General features: G+C 46.6%; 1 protein-coding gene across 1 annotated transcript; it reads right to left on the bottom strand.

The window, feature by feature from the left end:
• Nucleotides 1–12,283: 12,283 nt before the first annotated feature.
• LOC147982024 (uncharacterized) lies at nt 12,284–13,462 on the bottom strand. The gene has a single exon (XM_087516177.1). It carries the CDS (start codon nt 13,460–13,462, stop codon nt 12,284–12,286), a length of 1,179 nt encoding a protein of 392 aa, XP_087372303.1.
• Between the last annotated feature and the right edge of the window lie 1,326 nt (nt 13,463–14,788).

Here is a 14,788-nt window from a genome sequence, read left to right as displayed (position 1 = left end):
CATACCACTGGACGCCGTGCATCAAAGAAGCTTTTTGATCCTTAGCTAGGCTACTTGGCATGATGTTTTTACTCGGGTACATGCTCTCACGAAGAAGATAATACTATATGCCCTGTTGCTTTATTGCATTGGTTTGTATACAGAGTACAAAGTACCTAGAAAATTCTAATGTGCCTATCTACGAGCCTGGACCCGGTTTTATATAGTATACCAGGGACCCTAGAGTAAATATATCCTAGTCAGCTACGTACATAATGGTAGAGTCCTCCACGGGTCTAGCTTCCTGTCTTGCAAACCAAGTCTTGTGGAACCTTCTTGTTATATGCCATGGGCCATCTGAAGTGGCGCAAGACAAAACCGACAAAGGGATTCTTAACCCGGCCCACTAGACTGGGAGTCAATATAGTGAGAGCCCCCTTAGCCGAGACACTGTCATGCGATAACTTGCAGACCAAGCGGTGGGTGCGTGATATATCCGAAGGTAAGGCGAGTGGCCTATGTCGAGCACTCGTCTTACAGGGAGAGAAATCATTTTTTGTATTTTAGAAAAATGCAATGTATAAGCTGAGCCCGCGAGAGAGGGCACTCGATACCGCCCGTTGAGACGTCACGTGCGGCAAGCACGGCCACGTGGCAACATTGTTTAGCGTGCGTGTCACATAATTAAGCCGGGTGTTTTGGTAACTATATGACGAGAATTGGGCTTAAGTCGAGTGCTTTTGGTCGCTACTCGGCATAGAGTGTTGTAAATCTAGTTTCTTTGCTTCGCCATGTGTTTCGCTGCTTTGGCTCGGCTTACACTGATATAAGTCAAGTGGCCAACAATTTATACTCGGGTTATGGAGAAGCACAAGGCCAAAAATAATTTTTGCTGTAGTGATGCATGCCTGCACTTTGCGTTAGAGCATCTCCAGCCGTTCGGCCCCCTAGGGGCTTGAAATGGCGCCGCCTGGAGGTGCGCTGGCTGAAAAATCGGCATGGGGCGATCGGTTTCGCAGCCACCGCCCCCAGGTTGCCCCCACGCGCTATTTTTTTTTAAGTTTTTCGAAACATAATCGGCCAAAATTCGGCCAAATATGACACATAATTCGGCGAAATTCGGGTGTTCCATCGTTTTTTACATATTGAAAACATAATTAAAAAAACAACAACTACTGCAGCGCCGCCTACAGGCCGAAGAGCTTGCCGAAGGGGCTGTAGTCGCCGCCGTCGTCGTCGTCCTCCTCCTTCTGCACGCCGCCGCCATCCCCGCTGCTTCCCTGCCCTGGGTCGCCTTGGCGACGGATTTGGCTGGCGGCGGTGCCTCGTCGTCGCTGTCCTCGAGGACGATGACGCCTCCCTCGTCGCGGCCGCGGCGCCGAGCGGCGATCTCCTCGAGGGTGCGGCGCTGGCGCTCCATCTCCAACCAGACGTAGTCCTCGCGCGCCCACTTGATGGCGGCCTCGTCGGCGGCGGCCATGTCGTCGTGCTCGCTCTTGACAGCGACGAGCCCCGGCTCCGTCTTTGGCTTGACGAGGCGGGAGGAGGGAGCAGAGGAGCCACCACCGCCCTCATTGATGACGAGGGCGCCGCCCGAGCGACATCTCCACGGGCTCGGCCTTGACGTTGGTGAGCACCGGCGAACCGGAGGAGCGGGAGGAGGAGGATGAAGAGGACCCGCCCGCCATGCGCCTCGGCAGCCAAGGACCGCCACTCCGGCGAGGGACCAGTGCCGGTGCCGTCGTGTACTCGAGCGGCGGCTCGTTGCCTCCCTGGAGGTGCTCGAGGACGAAGTGGAGCGTGCGCCCGGAGACGCCCCACCACAGGCGACAACCGTCGGAGTTGTGGCGCCCCCTCACCGGTGCGTTGTTGGTGGAGGCCAGTTGTTCCTCGTGGCTGCGTTGGAAGTACGACGCCCACTGCGCATGGTTGTTGGCGGCGTACTCCGAACGGCCACACACCTCCTCCGGCAGGGAGGCCCAAATGCGCGCGATCTCGCCGTGGAAGCCATCAGCGTCAGGCGGCGGGGGGACGGGGACACCTTCGGCGCTGAGCCTCCACCTCCCCGGCACGCGCATATCAGGCGGCGACGCTGAGTAGTTGGCCTCGTGGAGGAGGTAGGCCTCCCACTCGTGCAGGTGGCGGCAGCCGAAGCCGTTGGCCGCCGTGCCATCGCAGGGGAATCTCTCTCCCATCAGTGGTTGTAGACGCTGTAGGCAGGGAGAGAAGAGAGAGACGAAATGGGGCGTCGGTGGCGAGAGAGGGGCTGCGGGGGAAGGAGAGTGCATCCACTGGTGAGAGAGGGGCGGCTTTTATAGCTGCCGAGGGGCGGTAGACGTGTGTAAGCGTGGTGGGAGGGAGGGACGCGTCGCCGCGCCATCACTGCGCCGCCCATGAGAAATCAATGGAAGGCTGGCCGGCGGCAGCCTTGGCATTGATTCCTCGCAGGAAAACGAGGCGATGAGGAACACGAGATGCGGCTGGTCGTTGATTTGCCGGGTCCATCGGGCTTTTCGTGCCAAAAACGACCCCCCTGCGCCCCCGGGCGACCCCCAGCACGCTGGGTTTGGCCTGGGCTCGCCGGCGCCAATTTCAGGCCTAACCGGCGAAAATTGGGCTTCTGGGGCGCGACTGGGACGCTTTTTAGCGTCGGCGCTAAAAAAGTGCCTTTGGAGGGCCTCTTGGGGAGGGGGGGGGGGCGGTGAGTGGAGATGCTCTTAGTGCTGGTCTACCAGATTGTTGGGGAACGTAGTATTTCAAAAAATTTCCTACGATCACGTAAAATCTATCTGGAAGAAGCATAGCAATGAGCGGGGATAGTGTGTCCATGCACCCTCGTAGACCGAAAGCGGAAGCGTTAAGTAACGCGGCTGATGTAGTCGAACATCTTCGTGATCCAACCGATCAAGTACCGAACGCACGGCACCTCCGCGATATGCACACGTTCAGCTCGGTGACGTCCCTCGAACTCTAGATCGAGCTGAGGCCAAGGGAGAGTTCCATCAGCATGAAGGCGTGATGACGGTGATGATGAAGTTACCGGCATAGAGCTTCGCCTAAGCACTACGACGATATGACCGAGGTGTGTAACTGTGGAGGGGGCCACCGCACATGGCTAAGACAAATCTTGAGTGCCTTTGGGGGTGCTCCCCTCCCGTATATAAAGGAAGGAGGGAGGAGGCGACCGGCCTAGGGGGCGCGCCAAGCATAGGGAGTCCTACTAGGACTCCCAAGTCCTAGTAGGATCCCCTTTCCTATTCGGAGTAGGAGAGAAGGAAAGAGAGGGAGAGGGAGAAGGAAAGGGGGGCCGCGCCCCCACCCCTTGTCCAATTCGGTTTGGGCAGGGGGGAGATGCGCGCCACCTCTTGGCCCTTCTTCCCTCTCTCCACTAAAGCCCAATAAGACCCATTACTTCTCCCAGCGAATTCCCGTAACTCTCCGGTACTCCGAAATATATCCGAATCACTCGAAACCTTTTTGATGTTCGAATATAGCCTTCCAATATATGAATATTTACCTCTCGACCATTTCGAGACTCCTCGTCACGTCCGTGATCTCATCCGGGACTCCGAACAACCTTCGGTCATCAAATCACATAAACTCATAATACAAATCGTCATCGAATGTTAAGCATGCGGACCCTATGGGTTCAAAAACTATGTAGACATGACCGAGACTCATCTCCGGTCAATAACCAATAGCGGAACCTGGATGCTCATATTCGCTCCTACATATTCTACGAAGATTTTTATCGGTCAAACCGCATAACAACATACGTTGTTCCCTTTGTCATCGGTATGTTACTTGCCCGTGATTCGATCGTCGTTATCATCATACCTAGTTCAATCTCATTACCGGAAAGTCTCTTTACTCGTTCCATAATGCACCATCCCGCAACTAACTCATTAGTCACATTGCTTGCAAGGGTTATAGTGATGTGCATTACCGAGAGGGCCCAGAGATACCTCTCCGATACACGGAGTGACAAATTCTAATCTCGATCTATGCCTACCCAACAAACACCTTCGGAGACACCTGTAGAGCATCTTTATAATCACCAGTTACGTTGTGACGTTTGATAGAACACAAGGTGTTCCTACGGTATTCGGGAGTTGCATAATCTCATAGTCAGAGGAACATGTATAATTCATGAAGAAAGCAATAGCAATAAAACTCAATGATCATAGTGCTAACCTAAAGGATGGGTCTTGTCAATCACATCATTCTCTAATGATGTGATCCTGTTCATCAAACAACAACTCATGTCAATGGATAGGAAACTTAAGCATCTTTGATTAACGGGTTAGTCAAGTAGAGGCATACTAGTGACACTCTGTTTGTCTATGTATTCACACATGTACGAAGTTTCCGATTAATACAATTCTAGCATGAATAAGAAACATTTATCATGAAATAAGGAACTATAAATAAAAACTTAATTATTGCCTCTAGTGCATATTTCCTTCAGTCTCCCACTTGCACTAGAGTCAATAATCTAGTTCACATTATGTGATTTAACACCAATAGTTCACATCTTTATGTGATTAACACCCATAGTTCACTTCGCCATGTGACCATCACACAAAAAGTTTACTAGAGTCAATAATCTAGTTCACATTGCTATGTGATTAATACTCAAGAGTAATAAGGTATGATCATGTTTTGCCTGTGAGAGAAATTTTTAGTCTACGGGTGTGCAACATTCAGATCCGTATGTATTTTACAAATTTCTATGTCTACAATGCTCTGCACGGAGCTACTCTAGTTAATTGCTCCCACTTTTCAATATGTATCTAGATCGAGACTTTAGAGTCATCCAGATCGGTGTCAAAGCTTGCATCGACGTAACTCTTTACGACGAACTCTTTTGTCACCTGCATATCCGAGAAACATTTCCTTATTCTACTAAGGATAATTTTGACCGCTGTCCAGTGATTCACTCCTGGATCACTATTGTACCCTCTTGCCAAACTCATGGTAATGTACACAATAGGTTTGGTACACAGCATAGCATACTTTATAGAACCTATGACTGAGGCATAGGGAATGACTTTTCATTCTCTTTCTATTTTCTGTCGTGGTCGGGTTTTGAGTCTTTACTCAACTTCACACCTTGCAACACATGCAAGAACTCCTTCTTTGATTGTTCCATTTTAAACTGCTTCAAAATCTTGTCAAGCTATGTACTCATTGAAAAAACTTATCAAGCGTCATATTCTATTTCTATAGATCTTGATGCTCAACATGTAAGTAGCTTCACCGAGGTCTTTCTTTAGAAAACTCCTTTCAAACACTCCTTTATGCTTTCCATAAAATTCTACATTATTTTCGATCAATAATATGTTATTCATATATACTTATCAGAAAGGCTGTAGTGCTCCCACTCACTTTTTTATAAATACAGACTTCACCGCAAGTCTGTATAAAAATATTTGTTGGAAATTTGAAGTGTACATGCTGAAATTGTGTATACATAGTAAAGGGTGAATTGGGTAAGGTGGCAAAGATGGGCATTTTTACCCGCGGGTATTACCCGCACCCGGCCGGGTACGAGTATGGAAACAATCTGAAACCCGAGACGCGGGTACGGGTATGGGTTTGGGCGAAAAATATTGATACGGGTAAAAGTTTGGGCGAAAAATATTGATACAGGTAAGGGTTTGAACGACCATTACCCGCACCCGAACCCGGCACTGACATTGTCAGTGCCGGTTTGCTTCTAAGTTTAATGGGCAGGAAAGTAGACTTCTAAGTTTGACCTCGCTGTCCTTGTGGCCTTCGAGCTGGAGTTCGCAAAGCGGGCTCGTGGCAATAGCACAGTAAACCACGTCATTTTGGTTGTTGTAGTCGTCTTCAAACCAGAAGAGAAGCATCGGGCTAGAGCTAGATCCTGCCACGATAGTAAACACCTCGCTTTCCTGAGGGATCGGCGCAGCGAAGGAGAGCATGTCACCAGCGAAGAGGTTGAGGACACGAGCAGGGTGCAGGCCCTTGGTGGGGTGGGGACGATGAGACCATCGAATGCACCGACCATAAAAAATACAATTTGCACAGCTTAACTGATCATAAAAAATATTTTTTTGTATATTTTGAAAGTAATGATGAATGAATAGCATATCTACTACCTCTATAAAAGTACGAGAGTGCGGAGAACCAAATCATCCTATTCATCGAAACCTGCAATCCGATGGTCTACATCCTCCAGCCTACTAAACGTGTTTTATACTTTAATTACTCACCATGCCATCGTTAATGAAATTGGCCACTTACGAAACGTAATCCCCTCGCTAATGAAACGACTTAAGCCCCACGCTCGCGAAACAGACTCCCCGCCACGCTCGGGAACTGCTCGCCCCCACGCTCGAGCCCACCACGCCCGGGAACCGCCGCGCCCCTGCCTTCCCATTCTCACCGTCGGTCGCCCCACCCCGCCCGCACCGGTCGCCTCCCGCCGCTCAGCGCCGCCGGTCCACAGGGTCCGCACCCGCCGCTAGCCCCCGCCCCGCCCGCACCGGCCGCCTTCCGCTGCTCAGCGCCGCTACTCGAGGATGCTTTGCCGGCTTCCCGCAGTTGCCATCGGCATCAAGCTTGGAGGGAACGAGCTCCTCTTGGCTCCCATCTCCCTCGCCTTCGCGACCACGGTCCTCCGCTCCGCTCGCCCTCCGTCGCCGGCCGCCGATCCTCTCCTCGGACGCCGCCCCACCGTTCCTCTTCTGCTTCCCCGCGAGTGTGAGCAGCCCCCGCCGGTTCTCCTCTTCTACCCCAAGAAGGCGGGAGAGCGTGAGCATCCCGCCGGCCTTCATCTGCTGCCCCACAGAAGGACGTGAGCGCGGGGTGGCGGCGTCCTTTGAAATCCTTTAACTGGGTTACTGAGATTTAGTATTTCTGATCTTCTTCAGTCTTTCGAATAATCGATTGCTGAGATCTTGATCTTGATGTTGCATTTTCCTTGTTTTATTTAAGATTGGTTTTAGATGTAGAGTTGGGTTCATTTTGGATGTGAATGTTGGTTTTTAGATTACTCAATGGTTCATTGCAGAATGGTTTTGGTTGTTGGTGCAGGGAAGCTTTGCAACAATGTTAGACCCCCATTCAAGGTCATGTTCATCCCGGAAGAGCGGAGGCAGATTGTGTTATTTGCACAAGGTATACACAATATACGTCTCTAACATCATGTCAGTTGATTAAACAAGAGAAGAACTTCTATTGTTTTGTGAAAGTACAGTTGTATGCCTTATAACATTGTCTTCCGCTGTAATCCTTGGTGCAGAATGCCAATTTTATGCCATCGAGATCATCAACCTTCCGATGGATCTGAGAAAGACACCACCTATTGCTTGTCTGAACTTGTGTTGTCCATTGTTTGTAGGTTTCCCAATCTCTCCTGAAGCTTATCCTTTTTGATAGAATCGATCAATTAGCCCGTCTCAAGGTCTTCCCAGATATGCGGCCTTGTTGGAACAAATGGAGTTGGAAAATCCACATCACTTAAAGTCTTAGCTGGCAAGCTGAAACCTCATGTGGGATGATTCAAAAACTATCTTCTAAAATAAGATATTCCCTATATTGTGACTTGCTCAAGATAGTCTTATTTAGCTTTGCACTATTTTTTGTGCAGAATCCGGCAAGAGATCATTACATACTTCTAGGGTTCTGAGCTTCAGAATTATTTTACATGTATATTGGAGGACCTGAAGGTAATGCACCGCTACCTTACATACTTCTTTGGACAATTTTCTAATTTGGCAGGTTTAATTCAAGACTACAATTTCCTAATTTTCTAATTTGGACAATGTATGTGCCCCTTAGAAGACGACTTTTATAAAATTCATATGCAGTACTATTTTTTGTGTGTGATGCATAGCCAGGACAACCTAACTATCTGATCTTTGGGATGCTACTTTTGTGCACACAGGCAACAAAAACCGGTAGCAACGACAATGTTTGCTATGTAGATCAATACCTGCTACGTATGCATTGTTTCCTGTTATGATCAATTCCTGCTAAACCTACATTGGAACCTATGATGCATTGCGAGACCTGAAACGGCTTCAATTTTGACTTTTTTTTTGTTTCAGAGCTGTTTAATCCAGCAATGAAACGCAGGTCATCGCCCATTCTACTCGCAGCATCGGCACAAACTGCCACTGTTGACCATCATTATTCGGTCGTAATCCCGGCGTCCTCCTCCTGTTGTGCCCTTGGCTTATTGCCTCAAGGTGCCACCCAAATGCACGTGGCTGCAAAAGTGTTTCATCATGGTCAGGCACAGGTAGATGACAGCAAGCTGCAGAACAATGAGTAGCTCGACAGAGGAGTACCGACGCAACGCTCGCCATAGGGAATTGGGAAGGTACAGAGTTGGGTACGTAATCTTCCTCGGTCGTCACTTTTTTTTAAACTATCTTCGCCACAGAATGATTCTTGATGGCACTACCTCTCATTTATGTTTCCTTTTCAGCATAATCATATCCCAGTGTGTTGTATATTCTTTTCTCCAATGAGGGTCTGTTGCATGACCAATTCATTTCGACCTTCTATCTGATTGCCAGTCTGGTAACGACTTTCTGATAATTTGTATGTCTTTTGGACTGGTTATTAGTTTCTGAAATTAAGATACTGTGATTTGGGAGGAATAGATGCGTATGGACTGTTGTTACATTGCAGGAGAGTGAATTGTGATCATTTTCCTATTGTGTATACTCTGTTCTATGTAATCAGATTTTCCTTTAGCCTCTTAAAGATATTTCTCCACTTCTTTCTCATTGGTTTGTTTGCAGCCTTATTATATGTTGTATGTGCTCTCCCATTAATGTCTCAGGCCTATTAATCCATATATTAATTGTTCCTGAATTGCTGCAGGCTCCTTTGATCACTATATTTATTGGGAAGCTTGATACAAGACAATCTTAGTTTGGGCTATGATGCAACAATAGGTATGTTCTTTTTAACCGTGTTTTGGGTGTTCATTTTTAAGTGCAGTACAAATGTCATGTTTCATATTTCTCCAACAGCGTAATAATCTTTAGAGGTTCGGTAGTTAACTCTTGCATATAGGTACTCTCATATACATGTTTCTATCCTTTTACCTATTTTTGTTTGCCATTTGCTTACGCGGGCGCTTGCTAATTTTACAAGTTATCTATGGTATATTGCCATGATGCTTTTGATGCCAAAATCATGTTTTTTTCTGCTCATGTTGGCACTGTCCTCCCCATTCTCCAGGTAAAGTTTTAGGTCTAAGCTCCGATGTTCTATACAAATGGCAGATTTCAAAAATAATGAAGTATGATGTGCATGTTTCATGGATTATAACAACATCTTGGTTCTTTATTTTAGGTTCAAGCTGAGTGAACAATATTTGTGATCCAAGTGACTAGTTTTAGCTTGTCAACTTGACATATGTATGCATGAATCCCAATTTTCACATCCTTTGATTCTTTGGGTCATTTTAGAACCTCCGATGTGTTTTTATTTGCAGCACACAGCGTCGATGATGCTCTAGGACTAACAGAAAAACACTTTTGCGTTGCACAAGGTATCTTATCTCTGAAGCTAAAAATAAAGAACCAAGATGTTGTTGTTGCCTTCATCTTCCTTAACATCCGTACAACAACAAGCACGACAACCTAACTTGCCTCTCTTTGTTTGTACTCCCTCCATCCAGAATACTTGTGGGAGAAATGGATGTATCTAGAACTATTTTAGTTTTAGATACATCCATTTTTATCAATTCCAGGACAAGTATTTTCGGACGGAGGAGCTCTCTCCAAAAAAGATAAAATTACAAAATCTGCTCAAACAGTGCACTTACATTTTGACTAATTTTCAGTGAATTTGTTTTTTTTTGTAGAGAGCTCCTTGAATGTTATTTGAGCACCAAATTTTGCAAGCGCCCATAACATTTGTTGATAATCATTCACACAAAGTTTCAGAATTTTTTGAAATGTTTTGGTACGTTTTCTTGCGTGGGTGCACCGAGCCTTGGTGTAGAAAAACTACTCTCTATTTCATAGTGACATGCCAAACTGTAATTGTTGGAGATGCTATAGGCACTCCAGGTCCAACAACCCACATCGTATCTGAAATTGAATATTAAAAGTGGTTAACTTATGGCCTTGCTATTTGGAATCTTGAACAACTTCATTTGTTGCCGATTATAGAAATATACAATGTACTGATTTAGCCACATTTGCAGATCTTATGTTATTACTGCTAACATTCTTTTGATAAATAGGTTTTGATTGCCAAAGCTGGACTTGACTGAGCAGATACATTGACGATGTTCATCAAGGGGTTGTTGGATATCTTGACCGGTCTGCAGTACTTGGAAGAAAACTTCCTAGGTAACGTTCAGGAGATAAATGATTTTAATGTTACATAGCACACTCCTCTCTGCATGTTCCATGCCAAGTGGAGCAAACCCTGTTTTACTGCTTTTGTGTGACTGTAGTTTGGAACAAGATTCCTTCAGTGGGTTCTACATTTTAAGTTTAATATGAGAAATGCTGTCAAATTATCAATATGCACTTATTATTGTAACTCAATGTGAATTGAGTTCTTTGTATTTCTTTGTGCTTGTTACTGGGTATTATTTGTTAAGACCACTCAAAGCAGAGAGAATCAAAACAAAGGATGGTAAGCTGAAACTTACTGCATTTGTTTTTGAAAAACTACCATTGTTTCCAGAACACACATAAACTATAGCTTTTTAGTAGCAACATCCATTCTTATTTTCAGATTCTCAAATGCAGTGGTGCATGAAAATAGATTCCTAGCCATAGGGAAAACTATGTTGTGAAGCCCAATAAAACTTGAGAAAATGGGTTAATGATGTGGTCCAAGCAAGCTTAAATAAGAGGTAAAGACACCCAGATCCTGGGATTACCAAAGTTAACGTTTACGTGGCATTCTCATGTGACAATGCTCGTGCGACCATGGAGTTAATTGTAAGACGTACTAGAGGTGAGTTCATTATAGCAGCGTCTCAGAGGTATGCAAATATTCCAAACTCTCTGGTTGCTGAAACACTTCTCTCCAGGATGTGGTACGTACGACCTGTAAAGGAGGAAGAATGGCCTGATGTTACCTTTCAATATGATTGTCAGGTACTGGTGGAGATGTGGAACTAATGAAAAGAGAACATATCAGACATTATGGGCCTCCTGTGTGAAATTGAGGAGCCGAGCCAAGCCTTTTGTCCCTTACGGTGTCTTCTATTCTTAGAGGCTGATTTTTGTGTGCAAAGCTGCCCCTGCAGGTTAGTGACCGGAGATTGTGGCATAATGCTTCTCCGGATCAACTTTCTTTTTGATGCAAACTAACAGTAATCATGAGGAAGAGAGCTGAGCTCCTTTGATTGTGAAAAAAGTCCCTTTGATCTTTTGGTGTTAAGAGGATTGTACTTCACAATATTGGTTCAATGCCGTTGATATTTTTATGTGAGATATCTGCTTTCCATTTTAGTGCTCATTCGGGTGTGTTTTGAGTATTTGCAACATGTGATGGAGTGTCAAGATTTTCATAATACACTATCAATGCCTATGCCATTTGCAACTTAACATAAGCATTTGGTTAGCAACCTCATCTAAGAAGTATGTGTTGATCTACTATCCCTTGTTCTTTTCCTCAAATTTTAGTTATGAATTGCTTACACCATAATATTCAAGACCAAATGTAGGATTATGTCTCCATGTACTAAGCATAATGCAAGGCTTTTTTCAATCATAACTAGATTTCTTATTCTCTTTCAACATATAGAATATTCAATAGATTAAATATATTATTGTCTCTATGCAGAAGGAGGACCGCAATGATGTCCCACTTTTGAAAAAAAAACAACTTGAGTGACATCACAATATAGTGTATCCATTTAACTCATACTCTCTCCGACCCATAATACAAGATTTTGCAAGCTATTTTTTATTGCACATAGGTGTGAATCTTATTTAGTCAACGTTCGAGACGTGTGTTGCACGTACAAGCTTACTACTATAAATAAAAAAACTAAACATACCGAAGACAAAACAATGTTTGCAGAAATCTTATATGTTCAAAAGTCATCACATCTGTAATCATTTTTTCCTTAGATCAACCAAATAGTATGTTCACATCATTATAGACACTTTCACGCACATCATCAAAAATTACATCATGATTAAAGAAACCAATTTAACATTTTCCTTTCCATTCACGTGTCCATAGTTTAAGATCAATTCATACAATACTTCAACGACAAGCATCACTCATCTCAACTGAACCTTACAAGAATGAAGCTTAAGTGGGGCATGCAAATGAACGTGTCTTACCAACGTTTCAGATCTGCAATTTGAGCACATATGTCAGGAACAGCGCGACAGTAATCAAGGAGCGTCTGAACAATGCTGAAAGGACGGATCGGGCTTGATCTGACTGAATGATCTTCATACTCGAATGGGAACCTCTCTAGCTTTCTGGTGCCAAGATCATACATGTTGATGTTGCAACGTACTTCTGATGCTTTCTGGTGACAGTAATCAAGGTAGTATATGCAGTTTCTGAAAACGGATGGCAGCTTATCTGCATTGACTGATAGGCTCCTTGCACTGAGGAAGAGCGCCCGGCTGCCAATGTTCCTCACAGGTTTTAGGAGTTTCCGCTCAATGTCGACCCTGAAAACTTGCACCCTTTGGTGTCGGCGACTTACAACTAGCAGTTCTCCGGCAGACTCGACCAGGAAGTAATCACCGACGTCAGATAACTGGGCAATCTTCTCAGCGTGATAGTGCAGCGCCGTGCCCACAACCTTGTATATACCTCCCTCGTAATCGACCATGTAAAAATGACCGGCATAGGAAAGTACGCTTAAATGGTCGAACGAATTGTCCCCGAAACCTTCTAACTGCACCTGGCAGAGAGGGCTGGTGGCATCAGCACAGTAAACCACTTCTGTACTCTCACCCAGACACTCATCTCGAAACGAGAAGAGAAGCATGGGGCTAGAGCTAGAGCCGGCCACAGCAGTGAGCACCATGCTTTCCTGAGGAATTGGCGCTGCGAAAGGGAGCATGTCGCCGGTGAAGGGGTTGAGGAGACGAGCAGGGTGCAGGCCCTTGCTTTCTCCAAGGACGAGGAGACCGTCGGAGGTACCGACCATGATGTTTTCGTCGTACTCGAGCTGCCGAACACGGAGGCGGAGGAAGCGCCCCGTGGAGAGCTGGACGAAGAGGCGGCCCTTCACGTGATCCTCTCGCTTCTTCATTAGGAGCATCATCCAGTTGCGGTCCACGCGATCCTCTGGCTTCTCCTGGTCGAGCATGACCCAGTCGCGCGGGCGAAAACGGTGGTCGACCACCCCGGACAGCGGAGGCGGCTTTGGGATGGCAACTCGCCAGTTGTGGCAGACGGCCCTCATGTCCAGGTAGGAGACGACGTCGCTGGTGGCCAACAGCGAGTCGCCGACCTTGCGGACGAGATCCATGCGAAGAGACGACCACACTACCATGCTTCGCTTCGACCTACTACTCTGCCATGGTGTTCGCTCGCACTCGCACCAAGTGGAGATGGAGAGCCCGTTCGTAGCTTCGTGCATATATATAGGAGAGTGGCTGGTCGGAGGAATGCGTGTGGTCGCCGGCGGGACGCTTCGTTTCACTGGCCAAAGGAATACGCGTGCGGTCCTTCGCTATTCCCAGAAGCAGTGCAGTCACGACGCTCCATGGTAAATGTGACCGGTTCGCGAAGGGGCGCACGCGAATGCATCCCGTCACAAGGTCGCATGCAATATTCCTTCCGCCTTCCCAAGCTAGGCCGCATTCATACCACAAACCAAGCTAGTAGTATCTACGGCCGGCCGAATACCAGAAAGCTGATCTTTGTGTACTAGCGAAATACGAGTACTAGTTTTTTTTGAGGTAAAAATAGGAGTACTGGTAGCAGCAGCCGAATGAGACGGCTCAGAGATTCACAGTGAACAGCCCGCATGAGACGGACCACCTTGCCGCATCAGGCCCATTGAGCCGGCACAAACATTTCAGTCATGTTGTTTTTCTGGACTGGTGTCAGTTTTCACGATTACGGCGTTGTTGGTTCACGAGTCATGACTACTCGTCGGCAGGCGCTGGCACGCACACACGTGATGGCCGTGATCGGGTCTCCGGGGCCGGGTTCATAAAAAATGGGCAATGCTAGACTTATGTAAGGAAGCTACTTACGTTTACGTAATAGCCATCGTAGAAGATGCGAATCAACCTGTGGTTGAGTTGGTTAGGTGGACAGTGGTATCCCCAACCCACCAGGGTTCAAATCCTGGTGCTCGCATTATTCCTGGATTTATTTCAGGATTTCCGGCGATACGCTTTCAGTGGGAGGAGACGTTTTCGTCGACGACGAGGCGCCTACAGTGACTTCGTAAATCTCAAGATGATATGCCGGCTCAGTCTTTCGGAGGTGCTCATAGGGGTAGGGTGTGCGTGTGTGCATTCATAGGGATGAGTGTATGCGCGTGTATATGAGCGCTTGTGTCTGTACTGATGCTCAAAAAAAGCCATCGTGAAAGATTAAGATTGGTTTTAGGGGGAGGCTGGGGCCACCCCTGAAAATAGGAGGGGAGGGGGGGAGGGTTGTTTAGATAAGTTTGGCATGTTTCGTCAGCTTACGTACGCTCTTTGTTTAGCATTTCCGTTCATCAAATATGGTGTGCTTTCGGGTTTTTTCCGCCTCGGTCGGTTTCTCGGCGACTCCTGAGATTCTTCTTCTGCTCGTTTTTTGTCTCAGCCAAACGGGATGGTGGGTGGCCGGAAGCATCCCTGTAGCATATACAGGATGTTTG

Source organism: Triticum urartu, chromosome 3A, assembly GCF_056163025.1.
Source record: "Triticum urartu cultivar PI428250 chromosome 3A, HENAU_Tu73, whole genome shotgun sequence".
Taxonomy (NCBI): Eukaryota; Viridiplantae; Streptophyta; class Magnoliopsida; order Poales; family Poaceae; genus Triticum; species Triticum urartu.
This window is presented reverse-complemented; position numbering and strand designations above follow the sequence as displayed.

Coding starts and splice junctions, on each gene's coding strand:
- LOC147982024 (XM_087516177.1), bottom strand. CDS start 13,462: ATGGTAGTGTGGTCGTCTCTTCGCATGGATCTCGTCCGCAAGGTCGGC.